At 43.0% G+C, this 24,835-nt stretch overlaps 1 protein-coding gene across 3 annotated transcripts in view; it reads right to left on the bottom strand.

Moving 5' to 3' along the window:
- Positions 1-9,318: 9,318 nt before the first annotated feature.
- Positions 9,319-24,835, bottom strand: part of rtp (MORN repeat-containing protein retinophilin) — an 80,805-nt gene continuing 65,288 nt past the window's right edge. For all 3 annotated transcript variants that reach the window (XM_071587034.1, XM_071587033.1, XM_071587035.1), the window contains one exon: positions 9,319-10,016. In XM_071587034.1, coding sequence (XP_071443135.1) covers positions 9,865-10,016 — 152 coding nt within the window. In that variant the 3' untranslated portion in view covers positions 9,319-9,864. The remainder of the gene's footprint in view (positions 10,017-24,835) is intronic.

Below are 24,835 nucleotides of genomic sequence, written 5' to 3'. Positions count from 1 at the left end.
CATCACTACCACATGAAAATGCACCACGAAACACTCTACCCCCAAGTAAGATCTGGTGCTTTCCCGGCGTATTTGATTCGTGAAGGATTCTCGGGTCTTCCACCGGGTCAAGGGTTCCATATTGGCCGACGTTTCGATGCCCGACTCGTGCATCGTCTTCAGGGTTGATGGCTGCCATTCCGTATTTGGCCGTCTTATATACCTGAGCTCACGCCTCAGGTGACCTGTGATTGGCCCGAGGAGGGGGGACCTCCTGATTGGTCGCCGGGCAGTTGTGGTCTGTTCCTTCCTTTCTTTACTTGGTTTAGCACCGGTTTCCATGCATTGCTGAGGGAATAGCCGGAATCCCTATTGAAATTATGTCCTGCCATTTTAATTTCAATTGATTCTTTTGAATACGGAATGGCAGCCATCAACCCTGAAGACGATGCACGAGTCGGGCATCGAAACGTCGGCCAATATAGAACCCTTGACCCGGTGGAAGACCCGACAATCCTTCACGACTCTACCCCCAAAGAGTCTGTAAAAGGCAGGGAATGCGACCCAACGTTGCAGGTAGCAGGAATTTCCCCCCGCGGAGAGGGACGAAGGACTGAAAGGGAAACTTAAAAACAGATGAACAGAACACAAATGACGTCATTCGGAAAGAATGGGATATTATAAAAAAACACATAAGGTTAGTGGACGAGCATGCATTTAAATACAACTAATTATTTTTTAGACGCTGAGGGTGGCAAGTGGAATTTTTGCTATCTATAACCCTGCAGTTGCTATCCCGTATTGTCCGTGGGAAGGAGTCCTTGAGTCGGCTAGTTCTGGCATCTACTTCCCGAATTTTATATGCATGATCCAAGCGACCAATGTATGTAGGAGTACGAATGATTTGCGAGACCTCGGTGCTGAAACATGCGGATCTAAATTTATTTAATAATTTCAATCTTGCATTGAATCGTCTCTCAGCCAATGATTCCCACCCCAAATCCATGAGCATTTCGGTGACGCTTTGCGTTTTATCGTAGGCATTTTTTAAAAACGGGCTGCCCGGCGTTGAAGCTTCTCAATTTCCCGAATGAGACCTTTTTCGCTCGGATCACACACGCTACATGCGTATTCTAAATGAGGCCTTACAAGAGCGTGGTAACAACGTTCCTTGACCTTCGAGTCACTTTTGCCGACAATGAGTCTAATGAATCCCAATTTTTTATATGCTTGACCGCAGACTTTACGTATGTGAGTCCTCCAAGTCTTTTGTGAATGAGACACCTAGGTATTTTACCGTATCCACTACTGCTAGGTCACCTCCAGCTAATTTGTAAGCAAATCCCATTGATCTTTTAAAGAAATTTACCACCGAACATTTATTATAATTTAGTGTCAACCCCCAGTTAGAACACCATTTAGTAATGCAACCTAAATCCTGCTCTAGAATAAAACGATCCTCATCCCCAGATATCTCCCGATAGATCACCGTGTCATCCGCGAACATCCTAATTTTACTTTTCACTTCGCGATTCAAATCGTTAACGAAAATCAAGAAGAGCAACGGCCCGATTACACTTCCCTGAGGTACCCCTGACGTGACTCGAACGCTGTCGGAACTAGCGCCATGAAGGACTACCCGTTGTTCCCGCTCTGAAAGAAAATCTTTAACCCAACTTATGGCCCCCTTGTTTATACCCGCGACCTTTAATTTACGAATGAGTTTACCATGTGGGACCTTATCAAATGCCTTTTGAAAATCTAAGAAGATGGCATCCACTTGCCTACCTCTCTCACCAGATAAAAGTAAATCATGTGTCAATAATCCTAATTGGGTTTCGCAGGAGCGAGTTTTCCTGAATCCGTGTTGATTGTCACTTAAAAAGTTAACATTGACAAGGTGTCTCATTATTGAACTGACAATTCTGTGCTCTAAGATTTTGCAGCAGATAGAAGTGAGAGATATAGGTCTGTAATTACTGGGATCCTCCCTGTCACCACTTTTAAAAATAGGCGTTATTTGCGCGGTTTTCCAAATCTTAGGTACTTTGAACTCTGTCAGCGATTTGTTAAATATAAATTCAAGGTACGGGGTAATGTTTGGAGCTAAATGTTTTATCACCCTAGCTGGTATATTTTCGGGACCCGGGGATTTGTTGGGTTTAATCTCATTAAGCAATTTTAGAATTCCTTGTTGGTCCACTGTTATTTTTTCCATGGGTGGAGTATGTATTGTTTCTTGGAGATATGCGGTGGCAACATCATTCGAGAAAACGCTTTGGAAGAATGAATTTAGGATGTTAGCTTTACCCTCACTGTCTGTATGAATTATATTGCTACAATCCCTTAAGCAAGCCACGGTTTGTTTACTCCCATTTACTTCCCTAACATATGACCAGAAAGCTTTGGGGTCAGTGTCCAAGTGCTCGCAAAGTACTTTGCGTTTAAATTCCAGTAAAGCGCTACGTAATTGTGTTTTGGTTTCAATTTTAGAGGATCTATATGTGTCCCATAATTGTTTATTCTCAGGGGATGATGTGTTCACGCCTGCCCTCTTTACCCTAGAGTGTAGCATTCTCTGCTTTCGAAGGGCTTTTCTAACGTCTTTATTGTACCACCTGGGGTCGCGATTTGCTTTAACGCATTTTATAGGTATGATATCTACGATTCCTTTTTGCATGATATTGGCAAATTCTGTCCAAGTTTCTTCCACGTTGGCATGACTTAAGCGGGTTTTGAACTCGGGTAGTGAAGAGTTTAATTGATTGGCAAAAGATTCAAAGTCTGCTTTACGGTAATTATAAATTTTTCTTTTTGGTTTAACAATCTTTTTTATTTCTATGTCTAAGTGGACATTAACTGCCTAATGGTCGCCCAAGCCCTCATCAGTTGATACACTAATAATCCGTTCAGTCGTTTTTGTAAGAAAGAGGTCTAATATGTTCTTTCCACGGGTGGGCATGCGTACTGCTTGATTGAGGGAGTTTCTTTGAACCAATTTTATCATGGAATTGCAAGATTCGCGATCGCGGGTCACAGATTTAACGATATTGCTGTCCCAATCTATACCAGGGAGGTTAAAGTCGCCACCAATTATGCTGTTATTATATTTACGTGTAAAATTGTAAATTTGATCGTTGAGGGTATGAAGTGTTTTCAAATCTGAGTCTGGAGGTCTGTAGAAAGAGCATAAATTTATGTTGGGTTGATTGGTCTGTATTAAGGTGCACCAAACACTTTCTATATCAATATTTTCAAATAAAACTTGCCTGCTTTCAAAATGACTTTTAACTGCCACGAAAACCCCTCCTCCGGGTCTTGTATCTCTATATTGTCGGTAAACTTTGAAATCTATTGGGAAAACTTCTTGGTCGTTTATGTCATTGCACAGCCAACTCTCTGTGCCTAATACTATATCAGCGGAATGAGTTTGGATTATGTATTCTAAATCCGCTGATTTATTTTTGAGGCTTCTGCAATTTATAACAAGTATAGTTAAATTATTTTGATGTTGAATAACGTCCTTATTTTTGCCTGACTGTAATTTAGGACGCCTTTGTGGGGAAGTGCGTGCCACATGTCTCTCTAAATCAATGCCAGTGTTGTCGGTGACTTTTATATTTTTATAAGTAATATTATACGCGCTATCCCCAGATGTTACTGACCCACTAAGTGACCTGTCCTCTACCCTAAAAAAGGCCTACAGTGGTCGAGTATCCTATCCGCTACCTTACTCGCCGCTTCCGCCGTGTAATGGACCCCAGAACGGTTAAGGGGAGTCCTGCAAGATCGGAGGGTTGGCCTCAGGTCGACGAAGGAGGCTCCTATGTCCGTGCAGAATCTCGATAGTCTCTGGTTTATGCCTTCCACTCGGCTCCAAACCAGAGACCCGCGGTCCTCCCTCGGAACGATGCTGCAGACCGTTAGTCCCAGCCGAACCCCCTCGACGCCCTGGACGCGCTTCACCTCGGAGCTCAGTTCCCTAAGGGAACGGAGGACCTCCTCGGATCCACGGTCCGTGACGTCGTTGGTGCCCACATGGGCCACGACCTGCAGCCTAGAGCACTTCGTGCCTTTGACCGCCGCCTCGATCGCCTTCGTCACCTGAGGGACTCCTCCACCTGGTATACACCAGGCGGTCACCCGTTGATCGGCGCCTACTCATCGCGCCCTTTCCCTCAATGGGACCATTACACGAATCCGTACACCCCTATGGGTGTGGCGGGTTTTCGTATTCCCACCCCGAGCACCATCTCTCCTGAGGGCAGTCCTCCGGCCAGCGATCTCCGATCGAAGCTCCCGCACCATTCCCTCCAGCATGACAATACGGGCCCTTAAAGCCGCGCATTCGCCAGTGCCTTCGAGCATGGCATCAGGGGACCTAGATGAAGCCATCCTAAATAACAACCGAGTTCCCAACAAAAGCTAACTTGTATACGCTACGCTAAAATTTCTAAGAGGGGTTAGTTAAATTTAGCTCAATCAATAAGTTACACTTTGGAAGATAGTAAAGAAAGGAAAGAAAAAGATAGTAAAGAAAATAAAGCACTCACCGATAACCAATTAGATTCGACGGACAAAAACCACCGCAAGCCACTAAGAGTACCCACTAGGAATACCACCAAACTATTAAAAACTAATAACAAGCACCACAAAAACTAAATAAACTTACCTATTTCACAAAATTAAAGCTAACACTAAACTACACTTCTGAAATTACCGTAAACACCCAACTATTCGATACAGTATGGGCGAAGGTGAAGGAAAAAGAAGTGAATCATTAAAAGCCCAAATAACAAAAAAAATTAAAAAGAGAGTTATGAAGGATCTAGTGGTTGAGTGTGATGAGGGTAAATTGGATTTGGACGTGAGTAGAAAGGAAAGAATAAGAAGAAGAACGTTCACCGGTGACGCTACTCCGCAGAAAATACTGATGAGATTCAATGTTAGAGATGACTCGAGGCAAGATTGAGTGAGAGACTTGGAATGCCATGTCTTAACTATGGATGACATGACAGCATGTTTAAAAAAATCAAGAAAATATTCTCCGCAACTTTATTTTACGATAAATTCACCAGGAATGACATTTTATATCTATACTATTACCTTCATATATCTACATCTACATCTACTTAATACCCCACAAGCCGCCGCAAGGGCGTGTGGCGGGGAGTGTTAGGACACCACCCGTAATTTAGAAAGGAAAAAAAAACCGCATGCAATAACCACAAATTCATACATTCACAAAAAAACATGGCATACATTCATGCAAGAACACTTACACCTCACGCATATGCAAACACAATAAAACTACCAACTAACATACACATGCACCTGAAAGTATACCTAAAAGCTTTGCAGTGTTTAACTTTGCTCCGACTTGTAAATTCAATGTTTTTAATATTTCTAAAGTGAGTTCGGTTTCTTACTTTTATGATTTCTGATTGTTCGGGGAAAGAATGAGTATTTGTACCTATCTGTCCTGGAATCTATCTCCCTTATTTTCTCTTTGTGGTCTGATCTACCTAAGTAGTAAGTACCGAACCGTTTTCCATCATATTAGTTCCAAATTTGTATTAAAATTTTTAAATGAACCAGTTTAGCAAAATCTCCGATTCGCATGACTTTCTCTCCGAGGATTAAATTAAGAAGCACGGGGAAGAAAGAATAAGTGAGAAGGATATCGAGGGAATGAACCCAAAAGAATAAATATGTAATATTGAGAAGACTTAATTAAAAATGCCTGGAGATAAGGAACAATTTGCACCCACGGACTAACAAGGTTGTAGGATAGTCATCGAGGTAGATAGCATCTCTTCACAGCGGCGTAAAATCACCTTGGACGCTTATCGTAGGTATAGGAATAAATTAAAGGCCATGCCTCAGCAAGGTCTTCCGAAGTTCGTCTTAGGATTGTAAGGAGACGTTCATTGCCTTTATGATAGACAGGGTGGCTGAACGCGAGGAGAGGTAAATTATATTCGAAATCGATAAATAATTCTGAAAACTCAATTTTAGTTTCTAATACTATCTCAAGGGAATAAGAAATATTTCCACATGTTAATCTGGATTTACATCGAAAATTTACTTTGTATTAATTTCCAAACGGCCAATTATTTCCATTTTCATTGTAATTGAAAAATCGGTGGAATGCAAATATTTCTGCGAATCTTTAACTCGACGTTAGTAACAGGGGATATGGCAATCCTCCACATGTTTCTAGGGCGATTGTTCGTGATCGCTGATGCCTCCAACCTATTTGCGGTTGTGTCGAGCTATTGATTAAAAGAGATAAAACCTAATATCGAGCCCCAGTTTAAATATCAGTCTGCCATCCGACTCCCTCCTATGTGATGGTCTTATTACTTCCCATAGGTATTAATATATGACTCATCTGTGAACTTAAAATTCCGCAAACATTTTAACGTTGGATGACACTATTTGTGAATTGAAAGACTCTACTTGCAATTGAGAAGAATTAATATTATTTCCTTGGCCATAATATTACATGCTAAGATGAAAATGACACCGATTGCAAAATTAATATAGCAAAAATGACGAATCACCGACATGCAAATACACGCTCTCCCATTATTACGTACTTGCCACCGTTTAAGGCAGGTTTTGGATGGGCACAAGACAGCGCTACGATTCATTTATTTGCCCCTCCTATAATATAACCTGGAACCTGACAATAAAATAAGCTCCTCTCCAATTTCGCATACCCTCTTGCCAATCAAAATGCCTTGAGCCCATTTTTCCTGCCACCGATAGATTTCTCCCAACAAACCCCTCTCCTCGCCCGCTATGCCCAGCACTTCCTTCTTTGATTTTCTTTCTGTCCACTTCACCTTCCCCATTCTTCTCAACACCCACGCTTCCAAAGCCTCCAATATACGTCTATCCTCCTGCTTCAGTGACCATGTTTTCACGCCGTAAAAGAACGCCCCAAAACAAAGTATCCCCACTAATCTAGCCTCACAATCCTTATCCAACATCCCTGTCATCAATTCCTTCTGCCTTGTGAAAGCTCCTCGGCCTAAGCACAGCTCTTCTCGGGATGGACTATTTTGACCATTTCAGTCCTAAACATTCCCGAGATACATGAACTGTTCCACCTGCTCTAGTTTATTAACGCTTATTTTAATATTTAAGTTAGTCTTCCTCTTCCTAAAAAAGCAATATCTCTGTGTTATACATTTATTTTCATCCTTTATCATTTGCGATGACTTTACAGTTACACCTCGGAACAGAAATCACCAGAGCTCGCAACCCCTTGGCTGACTGACAAACTAGAGTTTGGTAATCAGCAAGCCTAATTGATATTACGGATTCCCCGCCGACTCCCATTCCTACCTCCAATTCTTCCCATGCCTCTTTAATCATTTCCTCCGCGTATACGTTGAACGTCATAGGAGATAATGGACATCCCTGCCTTACACCTCTTCCTAACACTGCCCATCCGCACTCTCCATTCCCAAACTCGCACCTATGCAGTCTGAGGTATGTACAGGCTGTGGATAAATCGCATATCCCTCCAATCTATTCCTTTTTTCTGCAATATACTCATTAGTTTTTCCCAATTCACTCCGTCAAACACCTTCTCGAACTCTATGAAAAATACATCTAGGTTGCATTTGATGCTCCTTAACATTCGGGCTCTCATTACTGCTATGGCATCTCACTTACCTCTCTCCTTTCTGAACGCATAGCAGCCATCCCCAGGGACTCATTAGCACTCGTCCCTATCCCTTTATTGATGATCCTTAGTACCTTTTTTGCGTGTGAAATCAAACCATTATTCTATATGCCACACTTGTAGAATTCTTTCCCTTTTTGAGATGGGACTAGCAGTGCATCCATATAATCTGCCTCAATTCCCACCTCATTGATATTACCGATTAGTCCGATAATTCTTCCTCCCCCAATTTTCTTTAACCCTTAAGTACTTCCGCGAAAATGCGAACTATCCTAACTATCCTTTCTCTCTCGCAATTAAGTACGACTGGACCCAAGGTATCCCCACTCACGTCATATTACTTTCTATTGCTAAGCTTTATGACCTCATATCTCTACCGTATTGATCCTCTAAGACTTCTTTCCATCGCTCTTGAGTTTACACTCGTTTTATTCATAGCTTTCAGGACGTATCTCTAATAATGTGCACGGATTTTCGCTTTTTACTTCTTCAGTGTGCTTTCAATTGACCACTTAATTCGGGTTTGGAGATTTCAATAGACGATCCCCAATACGAAGAGGCATGTTCGAGGAGAGGCATGCACATCTAATTTACCCTCCTAATAGAATAATCCCACCATCTTACACCAAGATGAAAAACATGCGCCAGATTAATCAACTATTTCCTAAACATAAGGGTGCCATTTATCATCACACAAATAATATTGAATACGCACATTGTCTTCATTTTTGTGCAAACTTTCATCTAATGTTTCAGTAAACTATTGGGATGGTCACGGATAGAGTGATAATTCCTTGGGCCATGCAATACGCGGCCCAATATTTGCGGGTTCAACCCCAAATCTATATTCGCTCTCGCTCCCCACGGCCTCTTAATTAGTGAATAAACAACCTCCGTTAATCGAGAGATATCGGGCTCGATTTTTGTCTTCTTTCACCAATGACTTGCATAATGTGACTATCGTAGTTCTTCATATTATATTCATTTAAAAATTCGATTTAAAGTTCCAATAGTCTGTTTTTGGATGAGTAGATAAATCAAATAAAACTGGCGTTGAGATCAGAGTGACACACACAAAGGCTACTAGATTTAGACACGTGAAAAAGAAATTTCGAAATGAAATGAATTTCCATACCAATGCATAATACCTTTGAAATGAACGGGCATTGCCGCGTTCCATATTCCATTGGCACCGCGAGTGAATACTCCGGGAGATGAATCGATGCATAAGAACGGCAATGGGCTTTCAGTCTTGTTGTCCTCCCCCCCCCTCTCGTTGTCCTCCTCAATTCACTTTCCTTTCCTTAACAATGTGCACGAAAAGGCGTGAACTTTTGGTGTGATTGAATGCTATCCTCGTTATTCCCATGGAATCTAATGGTTGGCATTAAGTTTTCTGCCGGCTGGAACGAGGCAATGCGGGCCCACCTGCACAAGGAATGACAGTCGCCCTTTTTTGTGGAATAGCTGTTGACCTCGATCATCGTCCACATTGGCCTTTTCATCAACTACGAATGAAAGCGCGTCTTTTTCCTTGGATGGAATTTTTAAATACCACAGTATGATATATCTATGAATACCTATGACGGAAGCGCTTTTCTGGTCGGGTAAATAAAATATCTGCGTCACCTTGGAACAGAAAGATCAACGAGGCAGGTGCACCTTCATTTTTATTTCAATAATATCATGGATCCAGCTAACATAAAAAACAGTATTTGATATCAAATCGTGTGCCTGGCATAAATGAAGTCACTGGCCTTGAACACAGTTTGAGTTTTAACCGAGTCCTTATGCATTTTGCGAGTGGGAAAAAAATGTAAACATTTGAGTCTGCGAAGACTGTGGAGTCCAAATTCATAAAGCAAAAGAAAAAAATTTTTGCGACAGTAATATGAGCGATAAGGAGTCAAAAAAAATGACCGCCTAATCCATTGAATTCACTCAGCATAAACCAAAATACCCCAGTTGAACAAAAGCATGCGTATCTTCAAGTTCTTCCACCCCTTCAAGCATTTTGAAGTCCAACATAATTGTCAGCAGAAGAGAGGAGGACCTGTGTCCATTCTTCTCCGTTTTCCAGTGCAGGTACGGTTTTTGATACGCGCTCGTCGGTGTATCACGGCTCCGAAGGCGACAGAGCAGCCCACCCCTCCGCCGCCCCCTCTGCCGCCGCGGACGTCGCCACCTTATTCCTCGCACTGCGCCCTCGCCATCAGCGCGACCTTCTGGGCCTTCTGGACCACGTCCGGGCATCGCCTCTTGCGGACGAATCTGCAGTCCTGGAAGAATCCCTCGTTGCGCGGGAAGCCGTGGGTGCCATCGCGAAACGTCACGAGCCCTGCAGGAGGAGGAGAGAAACGAGCGGATGAGCGACGGCGAAAGAGCGAAGCATATTGTACTCCCACTGATCTCGTAGATTGGGTCTCTATTGTCTGATCAATATGCCGTCCTTCATTTGATCTCCCATCAACGGAATAAGTAACTCTAGGGCCTGGCTAATGAACTTGAGCCATTGCCCATAATCATAATGCCCATATGCGTAAACGCATTGGTGTTCTGCGCACGGATTAAATGTTTACCTTATCAGCATATTCTATCTGGCGATGTGTAAACACTTAAGCCTGAAGACTAATTCATTTTATTCAAAACAAAGAAGCAAATAGAGATTTGATTTAGCGGAACAAATTGGTTTTACAGACAGTCAGCAGGATGCATATTTCGCACAGTCTAGCTATGAATTTTGCCTTCTTTATTTCACCAATTTTGTATAATATACAAAATTCGAGGATAGCCAAAATAAATTTGAGGAACACAAGAAAAAAGAGTGACTGCGGGGCGTATTGGGTGGCAATGGAATATTGAAGACAGTGGTAGAGGGGAGGAAGTGAGAGGAAAATAAAAGGCATATTGGATAGCATGAAAGGGAGAGAAAGTAAGAAATAATGAAAGTAATAGCATAAAAAACGTGATTATTGGGGCGAGATTGAGGCTTCTTCTGCCAAATGCCTTAAGTATGCGGAGTGATAAAATGGTTTCTTGTAAAGCATTGTTTTAGGATATGTCTTTGGCAGACGCACATCTCCCAGGATTAATTATCGAAATGCAAGAATCACCGACTCGATGCGGTTGTTAGGTCCACTGGCTTTCCACGCAGAGAGTCCGGGTTCTAATCCCCGCATCGGCGGGATTTCCGGTGCTATGACTCAGTGCTATGTTTACTGACTAGGCCGCAGTTTCACAACCAATACGCTCAAAAGAATCTTGTTGTCACATGATAAAGCAACGAACGAATGAAACTGAAGGTTCGCAAGTTTGTCGTAGGTGGAATATATTTTATTTGGCAAATGTTATTGGGTAAAGTGGACACCTATTACTTCATATTACTTTCAGTTACATAATTGATTATCACGATGACTTACGCATGGGAGCATTGATTAAGAGGAGACAAGGGTGGATCTCAGGAAAATAATTTCGGCGCATGACGAAGGCACGACCAGTGATGCACGCGCCCGGCATTGTGACCAGTTCATGTAGTTTGGTCGGATTGGTCGAAATACGTCATTTACATACGTATTCATTGGCGCGTAAGAAAGTAGTGATATAGGTGTATTAACCATAGAATACTTCTCATTGAAATTTAAATAAAAACCAAAACTGGAATAAGACTTCCGTACGTAAGTCTAAATACGAGGGCAGGCTGAAAACTAGTGCATGCATGCTTGTAGATCACAAACAATATAGCCTTCAGATGAACTCTTGGTGGCATGTGGAAGCAACATTACCCCTCAACACGCAAGCACAGTTTGAGGTCGTTTCATTCATCCAGCGTATTTTGAGAAGCGGAAGTATGGAGACGTGTTCTAGTGCTATGTCAACGCCAGTGCTGTTATCGAATTTTTAATTGCTGAAAAAGTGACTCCTACTGAGATTCCTCGTAGTTTAAAGGCTGTTTATGGTGACAATGCTGTTGTTAGATCAATTGACGTATAATAAAATTTCGTGGATCGAGCCTGGAAAAGCCACATATATGTTGATGAAACACGCAGCGGACGTCCGATCACTTCCACAGACGATGAACATCGCAAACTCGTCGAAGATTTAGATAAATAGATAGAAAGATAGAGGTCTTTATTTGGGAGAAATTGAAACCAAATGGTCCCTTCTACCATTTAACCCTTCCTTGTATACTTATTATATTAGGAATTAAAATTATAGTTACATTCATATGTACACATGAATACATATAGACAGACATAAATTCATTTTGCACAGATTTTAACATCGAAAAGAAAATAGTATATATATATATATATATATATATATATATATATATATAGTATATATATATATATATATATATATATATATATATATAGTATATATATATATATTCACATATAAATAGTATGCAACCCATCCCCGGACTACAGCCTTGACGTGGTGGAAGGGCTTGTGTGTTCCGACGACCCCTAGGGCTGTGCTGGCGGGATTAATAATAGTTGCTCCTGGTAGGGTCACCCATGCCAGATAGGTCGAAGGTTAGGAGCCAGACGAAAGGAAGTCCACGCAGCGTCTGTTCCTCAGTGAGGCGGCTGCAATGGCGTCTGACCCCAGTGGGGCGGCCAGTAAGTCATGGTGTCACGTTAAAAAGACTATTGAGGAAGGCAACGGGAAACCACCTCATTTATCATTCCCTAGATTTAAATGATACAGTGATTTTGAGTCCTGGCAACAACGGGGTAGTAGTAGTAGTTTTAAGGGGAGGCGACCGACAGCTAAGGTCATTTGCGCCATAGGGGATGGACAGGAAAGGATGAAGGGTGGAGAGAAACCCGGCGTCGGCATTAGCCTACTCTTTACGAAAGGCGCCAAAGGGTCCGCAGTTTAACGTCCCATCCGACGGACGGCGTACTCACTCAAAGTGCCCTCCACAAAGCACCTCAAGTAGGGATCGAGATACCTCTGAAAAATATTCAACACCGCCGGGATTTGAACCCGCGCCCTCAGGGTGGGAAGCCAGTACGTTAGCCCCCGCACCATCTCGATCCCCGGCAACAACGGGGCTTGGCCCAATCGGCCATGTGTCGTGCCCGGCAGCGGGGGAGGCAAGGCTTCCGCGGTCGTCATCCCACCAAACCCTTGCAAGGGAAAACCAGCAGTAGCGAGACAGAAGACGCTAAAGATAAAGACCAAGTTAGTTAGAATAAGAACGTGGAATAGTAGGACAATGATGAGGACAGGGAAACTGGAGAATATTAAGCGATAGATGGAAAGGGGAAATATAGATATTTTAGGTCTATGCGAGGTGAGATAGAAGGATAGCGGGGATTACTGGAGTGATCACTATAGAAAAATATACAGCGGCGGGGACGAGAGCCAACGAGGGGTGGCCATAGTTTTAAAGAGAGAGATAGGAAGAAGCGTATTCAACATAGAACAAGTATCGGATAGATTATTACTAGTAGAGATAAAAGCAGAACCGACGAACTTGGTTATTATTCAGGTATACATATCACCAAGCAACCATAAGGAAGAAGAGGTCGATAGGATATACGATCAGTTAGAGGACATAATCGCGTGTGTTCCTGCAGGGAAACGTTTGATAGTGATGGGGGATTGGAATGCGACGGTAGGCGAAGGAATGGATGGTGATGAGGTCGGCGACTACGGTTTAGGCACGAGGAATGACCGCGAGGATAAAGCAGTTGAGTTCTGCAGGAGACAGGGGTTAGTCATCACCAACACTTGGTTTGGACACCACAAAAGACGCAGGTATAATGGAAAATACCAGGTGACTCAGAAAAGTATCAGCTAGATTAAATCCTGGTTAGACATAGGTTTAGGAACAGTGTGATAAATTCGCGCAGCTTCCCGGGCGCGGATGCGGACTCTGACCACAATTTAGTTGTTATGAAATGTAGCGTCCGTTTCTAAAAGATTAGGCAGGGGCGGCGAGTTAGAAAATGGAATGTAGAAGCATTAAATGGTTTGAAAAGGTGGGAGTACCGACAGGCGGTAGAGGAAATCATGGAGGATGGTGAAGATCCAAGTACTATCGAAGAAAAATTGGAAAGTATCAAGAAAGGGTTATAGAAAGCTGCAAAATACACTTTTGGAACCGTTAATGCGAAAAGGACTAGGAAACCATGGATCACGGATGAGATGATTACAAAGATGGATGAGCGGAGAAAATGGAAGAATGTAAACACAGAGTTAGGCAAAATGGAGTAAAAATAGCTAAATAATAAATTGATGCGGGACATAAATAAAGCAAAGGAATCACGGTGGAAGACGCAGTGTGAGGATATGGAAAGTTTGTAGTGGAAGGTTGAAATCGGTGCGCTGTACAGCAAAGTTAAATTTTTATTGGGAAATAAGAAAGGAAGATCTATACTAACATATAAGGCGGGTAAGTTAATAGCTGACACAGGAAAGATCCAAGAGAAATGGAAGGAATACATAGAAGAACTGTATGGTAAAGACCTTATACCAACAAAGTTAGACATAGAAAAGGAACATGACGTAGAGGAAGACAGCTTAGGTCCAGGCATACTAGACAATGAGATAGAAAGGGCATTAAGGGAGATGAAACTAAATAAGGCCGTGGGGGTAGATGACATACCCGCGGAACTTTTAAAATGCTTAGGAAAATGTGGGAGGAAGAGGCTATATGGGTTGATCCGTAGTATTTATGAGGAAGGAATCTGGCCGGAAGACTTTGTGAGATCACTTTTAGTTCCTATTCCGAAAAAGCTAAAGGCTACATCATGTGAGGACTATAGGACAATAAGTTTGATATCCCACGCAGCTAAAGTTGTTCTTAGGATCATAAACAAAAGGATAGAGAGTAGGGCAAATGATTACTTAGGGGATGATCAGTTTGGATTTAGGAAGGGGAGAGGTACGCGTTATGCCATTGCAGTAATGAGATTATTAATCGAGAGGAATATGGAACACAACCAGGAGGTATTTGCCTGTTTCGTAGATTTCGAAAAAGCGTTTTATAGAGTGAATTGGGAAAAAATAATGAGTATATTGCAGAAAATAGGAATAGATTGGAGGGAAACGAGGCTAATCCGCAACCTGTACATGTCTCAGACTGCTCAGGTGCGGGTGGGAAACGGGGAGTCAGGATGGGCAGTGTTAGGAAGGGGTGTAAGGCAGGGTTGCCCATTATCACCGTTGCTGTTCAACCTGTATGCAGAGGAAATGATCAAAGAGGCATGGGAAGAACTGGAGGTAGGAATGAAAGTGGGCGGGGAATTCGTAAAATCAGTTAAGTTTGCTGATGACCAAGCTTTAGTTTCTCAGTCAGCCAAGGGGTTTGCAAACATTGCTCAGCGAATTGGAAATTCAGCGCGACAGGTATGGGATGAGAATCAATATTAATAAAGCAAGGTCATGCGAATTTCCAGAAACAAAAAAGTTTAAGTTATGCCATAAAATAGGAGGGCAAAACCTGGAGCAGGTGGAACAGTTTACGTATCTCGGAAGTGGTTCTTAGCAGCACGGTCAAAGTAGTAGGGACGTAAGGAGAAGAATTGCGCTAGGCAAAGAGGCTTTTACAAGGAGGAGGGAGTTGATGAGAGGGACTTTGAGTAAGGAAATTAAGATAAGACTCGTAAAAACTTTGATATGGAGCGTAGCTATGTACGGCGCGGAAACGTGGTCATTGAAGCAGGAGGATAGACGTAGACTTGAGGCTTTTGAAATGTGGGTGTAGAGAAGAATGGAGAAGGTGAAATGGATAAAGAAGAAAACAAATGAGGAAGTACTTGGTATGGTGGGCGAAGAGAGGGGTTTGTTGGGAGCAATCCTATGGAGGCAGGAAAAGTGGCTGAAGGGAGTATTGACCGGCAGCGGGATGTTGAAGACTGTAATTGAGGGGAGAATGTTAGGCAAACCAGGAAAGGGAAGGAACAGGATAGGGATGTTGGACGGGATGAAGGGAGGAAGAAAGTACTCAGAGCTGAAGAGGGACCTGATGTAAAGTAGGATGTTGTGTTTTGCTAGGGGTCACAAATTATGTAATTAGTAATTATGTCCATCCAGAAAACTACCTTAACCGGTAGAATACCAAATAATAATAATAAAAATTGTAATAATATTAAGAAAATCAGTAATTAAAGTAAAAGATATATGAATGTTCTTTTCCCTCAATGTATTTTCAGCATTAAAAAAGGTTCGTTTACAGATGTTAAAACTAAAATGCCGCCATTGAATGTTGAACGGAGTTTCAAAGGTTGCGCGCACTCAAGGTGACGGCACTGCAACGATCCAAAACAAAACGGTCAGGTGGTCACCGCGCACAAATTTGTTCTTCCCTTAAGGACTGCGCCTTCTTCGCTCGTGTCATGTGTGCGTGACGCGAACGTAGCCATTTAGTGAACCTAGGGCGACTTAGTGAACAGCAATCAAATATCAAAAGTGATATTTTTTAATAAATCAGTATACAACTAGTTTATTTAAGCATTTCGGTATTGTTACCAGTAAATTTAACTGAGTTTTTCCCGATTATTGGACTTTCTCAGGCACTAAATCCGTGTTTCCCTTCACGAGCAAATCATTCACACGAGGTCATATGGCATCCACCCACAATTTACAAACTGACGTAAAAAGGTGCAGATGTAGGCCAAATGCCATGGTTTGCTCCGAGGTTAATTAACGAAGCAGTTGGGGAAGAGAATGAAGAGAGCTTTTATCACCGGAAATCTTCCGAAGTCTGCATCCCCTTAACGAGGCGGCGACACCTTAAACGGTTACCGCGAGAATGGGAAGGCGCAAAGTGTGGATGGAGGAGAGATGAGAAGAAAGTTTGTGGCGGGATGGTGGGAGAGAGAGAGAGGAAGGAGTTTCTTCGGGTAGCGATGGCTACGCATGCTGATTTGGGAGTGCGAGGGAGAGGGAGGGTGGGTGAGAGATGACCGGATCGAATGGAAACAAAATCTTCGGCACATGATGAGGAAATGACTGCAAATGCACGCGCGAGATGGCGATCCCTCCCTGTCGTTGGCTGCAATGTCGAGAGTCGATGGCCGACGTCGAATGGCGGGCACCGGATACCCCGCTACATTCGACCGCTAATAATTTAAGACCGTCGGTAGAAATTTTGTTCATAATAAATACTGTGACCTATAAAATTGACATATGAGGGCCATTATCGAAATGAAATTGATGTAATGACGCCAGCTGACACACCTGGAAGGATAAATCTTACAAAATGAACACTTGATCTTGGATGGGAATGAATGTGATTAATGCAGGAAATATAAAACGAAAATATATACTTGTAGGTATTTATCGTGTAAAATTCACATAAGGGTACTAGGTGACCAGCCCAAAGGCATAAATTGTGATTGTAAAAGAAATTTAATTGGATTCACTCCGACCTGAACTGAAACTACAAATGACATTCCCCATACGCTAAGTCGATGGAAACTTCGTGGAATTTATTCATAGCCCAATTGACCTGTAAATAGATAGGTGACTTGACAAATGGGAGAATTGTTGGATTTTATCGGAAAAGGCACTGAACTGATAAAAAAATCTGAAAGTGGAGTTCCTAAACGATATTTGGATGGCTTTTATCGTAAACTTCGTCTAAACGTCGCTCTTTGCGTGCCGGAGCGAGACATTGCCTGCTAGGATATACAGGGTTCGTCCGGAAAATAAGTGTACTGAGCTCAGGAAAAAAAATTTATTACACTTTTACATATCTTAAGCTAATATTCCTCAAAATAGGACCCTTGTGAGTCGATACACTTGTTCCAGCGGCGTTCCCATTGCTGGAACGCTCCCGCGAAGGCATCATCGGGAACCTCTTGAAGACACGTCGTCACGGCCTCTTTGACGGCGTCCAAAGTCCCGTATCGCGTTCCTTTCAAACTCCTCTTTATCTTCGGGAACAGAAAGAAGTCCGGTGATGCCAAGTCCGGGCTGTAGGGCGGGTGCGGCAGCGTTGCCACGCCGTGCTTGGCCAAGAAGTCCGACACGACAAGCGCGGTGTGAGACGGCGCATTGTCGTGATGCAGCCGCCAGATGTTTTTGATCGCTGGCCAGACGCGGGCGACTCGTTTTCGTTTTGTTTTTGGCACATTACACTGCTCTGCTATCATCCGAACACTAAGACGACGATCAGAGTTCAGTACATCACGAACTTTTCGCACATTTTCGTCGGTGAGTGTCGTTGATGGGCGTCCAGGCCGTGGTTCGTCGTCGACCTCTTCTCTGCCCTCCACGAACATCTTGTGCCACCGAAAGATCATGTTTCTGGACATGGCTGACTCCCCGTAAGCCTGGTTAATCATACCGACAGTTTCAGTAGACGATTTCCCAAGCTTTACCGCAAATTTGATGGAATAACGCTGCTCCAAAAACTTCGGCATCGCGTTCCGTGACGTGGGTCGAGCGTGGAGGTTCGCGTTAAAAGAGCTCCTCACTACACCACAGCTCAGAGCCGACTGCCTTTATCAGCGTCGCTTGCCAACATACCCCCCTCCAATCGCAGCCCGTCAGAGCGGTGCTGGGCGCGCCTGGAGCGGCGGGAAAAAATCAGTACACTTATTTTCCGGACGAACCCTGTACCTCGCCGCATCATTAATCCTTCAATGCCACGCTTGCGACTGGTTCCTGAGATGGCATCTCAGTGTGGATACCTTATGAATTTTTCATCGCCACTTTTGATGGATATATTCACGGGAAACCATATTTCACTAAATAATAACGGTATCGCTAACACTAAAGTCACAGAACTATATAGCATAACTGTAGATGAAGTTATCAGTGCAGGCAATAACACAGGTGTACACAGAATTTAATAAATAAAAATTGACTGAATGCATAGAAACTATCACATCTATATTTTGGTTTACTCATATGAATTTAATAAAAATATCATGCAGTTAATATCAAGAAAACAAAATGATTTTCGCTATCAGAGCACTGAATTTTAATACACTCATTTAAGTAGTTGAAACATTAAGCTACAAAGGGGCACGAAACTTCAAATACTGTTCATCGCATAATTATAGGAAAGGTTATTATACTACGTGTGTCATTTTAGTATTACTGAGCGTGGGGAGATTGAGCGGATTCAGATATTCATGACGCGATGCACTTAAGACAGAAACCATAGGAACTAAATAATACAGGGGAAGTACCCCTGCTTAGAGCAGGGATTTCCAAAAGGTTGATTGACATGGACTCTTCGATTTGGGCTCGGGGTAGATTGGGGGTCCAAGGGAAAAGTTAATTAAAAGTCATTAATATTATATATATATACGAGGGTCATCCGGAAAGTAGTACCCGTTCGTGAAATAAAGACACAAAAGTAAATATTAACAAACATAAAAAATTTTATTTGAAAGAGGATACTTTAAACTACTTCTCAACATAATCTCCAAGCAAATTAAGGCATTTGTCATAACGTGTGACAAGTTTCTGTATTCCTGCTGCATAGTCCTTCGCCGCCAGCTCATTGAGATACGCGAGGGACCCATCTTGCACAAATTTTTGCATAATGCAGATGGTGTTTAACAATTTCATGAACAATTGTTCGAGAAACATTGGGAAAATGCTCACAGATGTCATCAATTGTGACGCGCCGATCGTTCCTCACGAATTCGTCAACTGAGCTCACCAGTTGGTCTGTAATGACAGACGGTCTCTCCGAACGCTCATCGTCGTGTGTGTTCCCCCTCCCCATGTTGAAGTTGCGACACCACCGCCGAACAGACGACTCGTCCATTACATTGTCTCCATACACCTCCTTTAATTGGCGATGAATATCACATGGGCGAACGTTTCTTGCATTGAGGAATTTAATCACTGCCCTCACTTCACAACTGGCGGCGTTCTCAATTTTTTTAAACATTGTAAACAATCACAGAAACAACACAGGCAATGCTAGCGTCACGCAACTTGGCTCAGAGAAGGCAGACAAGCCACTGAAGCTATCTGACCTCGTCCAGCGGCTACTCGCGTCGTCAGCACTTCATGCGGCACGAACGGGTACTACTTTCCGGATGACCCTCGTACATATACAACTAAATATTATAGCACTATATCATACCATTCGAGAAGTCATGTATCAAATAACTTGATTGCATGACTAATGAATACATTTTCTCTTCAATAACATTTTCAATTAATCTTAGATAGCCAATAATTCCAATTCCGCTGAAAAATACGGCATACAAGGTACTTTGAATTCCATGTACGTACAAAACAATGACTTTAATCTTTCATTCAATTTGTGTTGTCTCGAGTCATGTGAACGACTTTTTTGCTTGTCCTATTATCATTACGCAATGGTGAAATAGAGGGAGGTTGACATAAAGTTTATAAATTGTAGAATGGGTCGATAGTGAAAAATGTTTGAGTACTCATGTCTTAGACATTTCACAATAAAGGAAAGGACGGCATTGGCCCGTGGGGATATTGTGCGCTGTTCATCGAGAGAGAAGGCTTTCTTTTACTCAATAAGTTAGTCCTAAATATCCAGGTAAATTTTATTACGTTCTCAATAATGTCCAAACACCAGGAAGAAATTAAAAGAAACCTTTAGGGTCATCGGCAGATTATCCGCAGATAACTCAGAGTTCCGTGTCCTCGTGCAGCATTCGGTAGCGAGATTCATTATTTTTAATCTCGCGCAAATCATCAGTGACTTACGGTGTTTTCCTTGCCGATGAAACTCGGCGTCTCCTCCCCTGGAAGTTAATTTGCATTACCCTCGTAATTAACGGTCGCTCATTGTCCGATTTCTCCTCGATCCTCGCCAACCGTCATTCCATGGGAAGATCGGCATGGAATCGTGATCGTAAAATTGTTACACAACGCCGTCCTCCAAAATGAAAAGCGCTTTCGCCGTAAGGCACCCTCCCGATGAATGGAGCCGGAGTTTTTAAAAGTCTTTAAAAGAAGATAGAAACATAAAATACGCCTGTCCCAAGATGGCCGGATTCCTTGCTCGTGGCTTACCACATACAAACGTCTCACGCTCCAGCGAGGGCTTAATTTCCTCGCAGCAAAGAGGGCGATTACGTGCTCGCAATACTCCCGGGTACAGACTCCAAATTTAATATGAAATTAAAATTTGGCACGGATGTCCTAAAATATCCTGATCCCCGATACATTTGCTGGAAAAATCCGCACTAAAGAAAGTGTAATTTAAGCTGAAATCGATTGAAATGGAGGAATTTTAATTGAAGCATCAATATCATACGTGACGTCCTACTTCGGGCCGGTAAAAAAGTTCAAGCGCAAGTGGTACAATTTCACGCTTTCACAGATGTTCCATTCACAGAGAAATTCCAAGTGTGGTTATTTAGCAGAGGGACTTCACTTTTTTATTCTTTTGGCAATAATGTTTTGCCTAAAGATCCGCCATCTCTCGGTAGCCACTATTCCTTAAACTGGGTATTTTTACGAGACCCTCCACAAGAATATGATGTAAGAGGCCTTTAACTTTAAGACACCTGCCATCTCTTAAGGTATTTTTATGAAGTGTTGCTAACAGAAAAGGGCCAATGAAAAAAGACCTGTCGCGTCCTTCGGCGCGTTGAATAATGTTTTTTTGATGAATAAAACACGTGCGAGGGAAAATTTCGGAATTTCTTTCCCTTTGACTCGATTGGGAACCAAATACGTACTGCAGATCGAGGGCCCTAGTAGAGAATCCATTGGTGAAAAAAGTATTCCCGCATTAGCTCACGGTCGCATACATAGTGATCGCCATTAGTAGCAGCGGTTGTACGAATAAATTCGACAGAAGTTTTCAACATGTCCATTAAATCCATAAAAATTATTTCTTAAAATCCCCTGAATGAGTGGTCCAAGGATACATAATCCTATAATGATAAGCCTTGGACCACGAAATTTTACTATCAGCGTTCGAACTGAATGACTAGATTTCTAAACTTCTAATCATAATGAATACGCAGTGAGAATTTACTCGACGAGAATATTTTTAGATATTATTACTCCCGATTATTGTTTACATTTTAAGGTGTTCCCCGCGATGCATATATTACCGATTTTGATACGAGGTGCATTCAAGTTTTAAAATCTCCCAACTTTTATCTCACTCGCTATTAATTACACCAGAAAGCTGAAACTTCTTTTCCTTCACAACATAATCCCCAGGTCGACGAATACATAACTGCCGTCAGCGCCTCTGTAGAAGTGCCTTTTTACCCACTGGAAAAACTGGCTGGTCCGGGGATTCTTGGGTTCGTAATCTCGCGGCGCTCTTAAACTCACTCACCCACGAAAGCACACTTTTGACGTCTATATCTCACTAGATTGACGATGTATACGGAGCGGGTGTTAAACCGCATAAATAGAGAAAACAGATGAAACGCTGTTCTTGTACAATAAACGACGCCTGGAGGATCGGGATGGTGCGGTGGCGCTTCCCGCTCCGAAGGCTCGGGTTCGATTCCCAGGCGCTGGAGGATTTTTCAGGGACAACCGGATCCACACTTGGGATGCTATGTGGAGAGGACTTCAAGTGGTATAAGCCGCCGGTCGGATGGGATGTTGAATTGTGAACCCTCCAGCTCCAGCCGTTGTTCGAGTGGACTAATATCGACATTACCGGGTGTCTCTCCACGCTTCCTCCATTCCCCAAATATTCCAACCCTAAAAAATTATCCACCCGTCCTTAATGTCACAAATGATCTTCGCTGTCCGTTACCTACCCTCGTAACTCCTTATAAGCAATTTACGTATTGAAAAGGCTTCACTAACTTGGGACAGCTCTAGAAACCTAGTGAGTTGTACAGAGCACCCATCTATTTCGATTATTTATGAAGTTTGCTCGTCTATTTTAAACTCAACGAAATCTTTGTACACACTCTCAGCCCCGATAAAAATTATTAAGTAATCTTAAAGCTTGAACAGCCGGATAACGCGTAAATGGAATATTGGCTATCCTTCCTCACAACCAGAGAACAAGGTTCCGGGACGCTCCGTCCCATCTGATGAGCTCCTTCTGGCTGTTAGCCTGGTAGCCATGCACAAAATCCATAAAAATACAATCCATAAAGTCGCTAATAAATATCAATTTAAATTATATTCTATCTTCAAATCTACCTATCGGCTAGAGGGATCTTTGCTCCTCGCCGGAGAAATCCATTAAGATACTGCTGGATATTTTTACAAGACAGCCAAAATAAACTAATCCATGCCATCTTATTTCGAACAAAGGCTATTCGATCTAAGTTTCTTAGAATATCAGTCATTCTTGTTTCGTGAAACTTGGCTTATGGACGACACACGAAGCTCAGAAATGCGAGCCAAATGAGCATATTGTTGAAATGCAGCCAATAATGTCGTATATCACACAAGTGCATGTATGTATTTTAAATTCTATAAAAGAAATGATAACATGGGATGACACACTTCTCTTGAGTTGTAATGGATCATATACTCTATTAAGTTATTTCTTGATATTTGATTACAACAGTAATGGTAAATTGGTATAAAACGGCTCTGATTGACCGAAGCTAATCCGTGAAACATGCATGCTATAAGGAAATTTCACAGTCGGGCTTGTCATAATAGTCATGCCCTCAACAAGCGAAGGGAGCAAAATGGTGCGGTGGCTGACTTACTGGCTTCCCATCCAGAGGGACCGGATTCATATCCCGGAGGAGGCAGATATTTTCAGTGGTGTCCCGATCCCTAGTTGAGGTGTTTTGTGGAGGGAACTTTGAGTGAGTACGTCGATCGTCGGATAGGACGTTAAGCTGCGGACCCCTTGGCGCCTTTCGTTAAGAGTAGGCTAATTGCGACGCCGGGTTTCTCTCCACCCTTCCTCATTTCCTGTCCATCCCCAATGGCGCAAATGACCTCAGCTATCGATCATCTCTCATGAAAACAACTAGTACTACCGCGCAAGCGTGCTCAAAATTATGAAGTTCCCTGGCAAACTATGGGGGTGGAAACCCAGTCACTATGGCCACGAAAATCATCCAGGACCTGAATGTCAGCGGAATTTTGAGCATATTTTCGATGTAATAGCATACTCTCATTTGAATTCACCGAATTACATGGCGGAAAACCACCATAAAAAATAGTCCTCGCAGGTTTCAACTCAGTCAAAAACATCCGCTCATTCTTTATTTTTTAATTCCAATGTCTAATGTAATCCAACTATTCCAACACTTCTCTTGTATCTCTTGACTCTCCATGGATTGGGAATCCAACGCGTAAGACATGTCCACGGAGTTATTTTTAACAGACAGCAGTCCCTAAACGAGCGGAACTTAGGGAGTCTGTCTGTCAGAGTAAAATGGTAGTTGAACTGCAAATAATGAAATACTTAATACTCCCCTCCTGTTTTCAACGATATGATTCATTCTAAATATTACGGCTCGTCGCACTATTCTCACCCTTTGAAGGCATTTCCAAACTGCCGCGAACGTGGCGGACGTCCCTCCTTCCCGCACCCATTCGCCACTCCGCCCCCGAACACAGCACTCCCGTTCCTGCTTTCTCCGGATTACCTCCTCTCCCCTCCCCTCACCCCACCCTCTCCTTCCGCCCCTCCTTCAATCCCGATTCCCCGACCTGCCTCCCGATGCCATCGTCCCACTTTTCCGATCCGGGCGATGAAGTCACCGGGACGACTCGACGCACGCCGCGAAACCCGCCGTGATGCGTCGTTCACCTCCGCGGCGCGCGGTGGGGGCCTCGGGAGGTCTTGGGCGTCGTTATCCGGCCCCTCCCCGCCACGGGAGTGGGAGGGAACCCGGCAATCGTTAGCGGATGACGCTCCCCAAAACATCTCCGCTGACGGGGCACCCTCGGCGCGGACGGACATGGGGTGCCCAACCCAATGGATGGATGTGTCTCCGCGGAATGAATGAGTTCCCTTAGGGTGCACCCTTGGAGAGTTATTACATGAAGCCAAAGAACATATTTATCCCTTATGACGACGTCTTACTTAACTATTTTGCGAATGAAGCTATTCAAAATTTTCCCATTTGACCGATTCGGGAATGAGAAGAGCCAGAATATACTTTAGGGGAACCTGAACTAATGAGACTTTAAATCCAAGGGAATTTTGTGCAGGCGGAAAATTAAAGAAAAACTCTTGAGAGGCAGTCATGATATAAACTATACATCCAGCACGATAACAGTGCGTGGACG

The sequence above is a fragment of the Hetaerina americana genome, unplaced genomic scaffold (assembly GCF_022747635.1).
Source record: "Hetaerina americana unplaced genomic scaffold, ioHetAmer1.1.p SCAF_29, whole genome shotgun sequence".
Taxonomy (NCBI): Eukaryota; Metazoa; Arthropoda; class Insecta; order Odonata; family Calopterygidae; genus Hetaerina; species Hetaerina americana.
The sequence above is the reverse complement of the archived record's forward strand: the minus strand, read 5'-3'. Positions and strand labels throughout refer to the sequence as shown.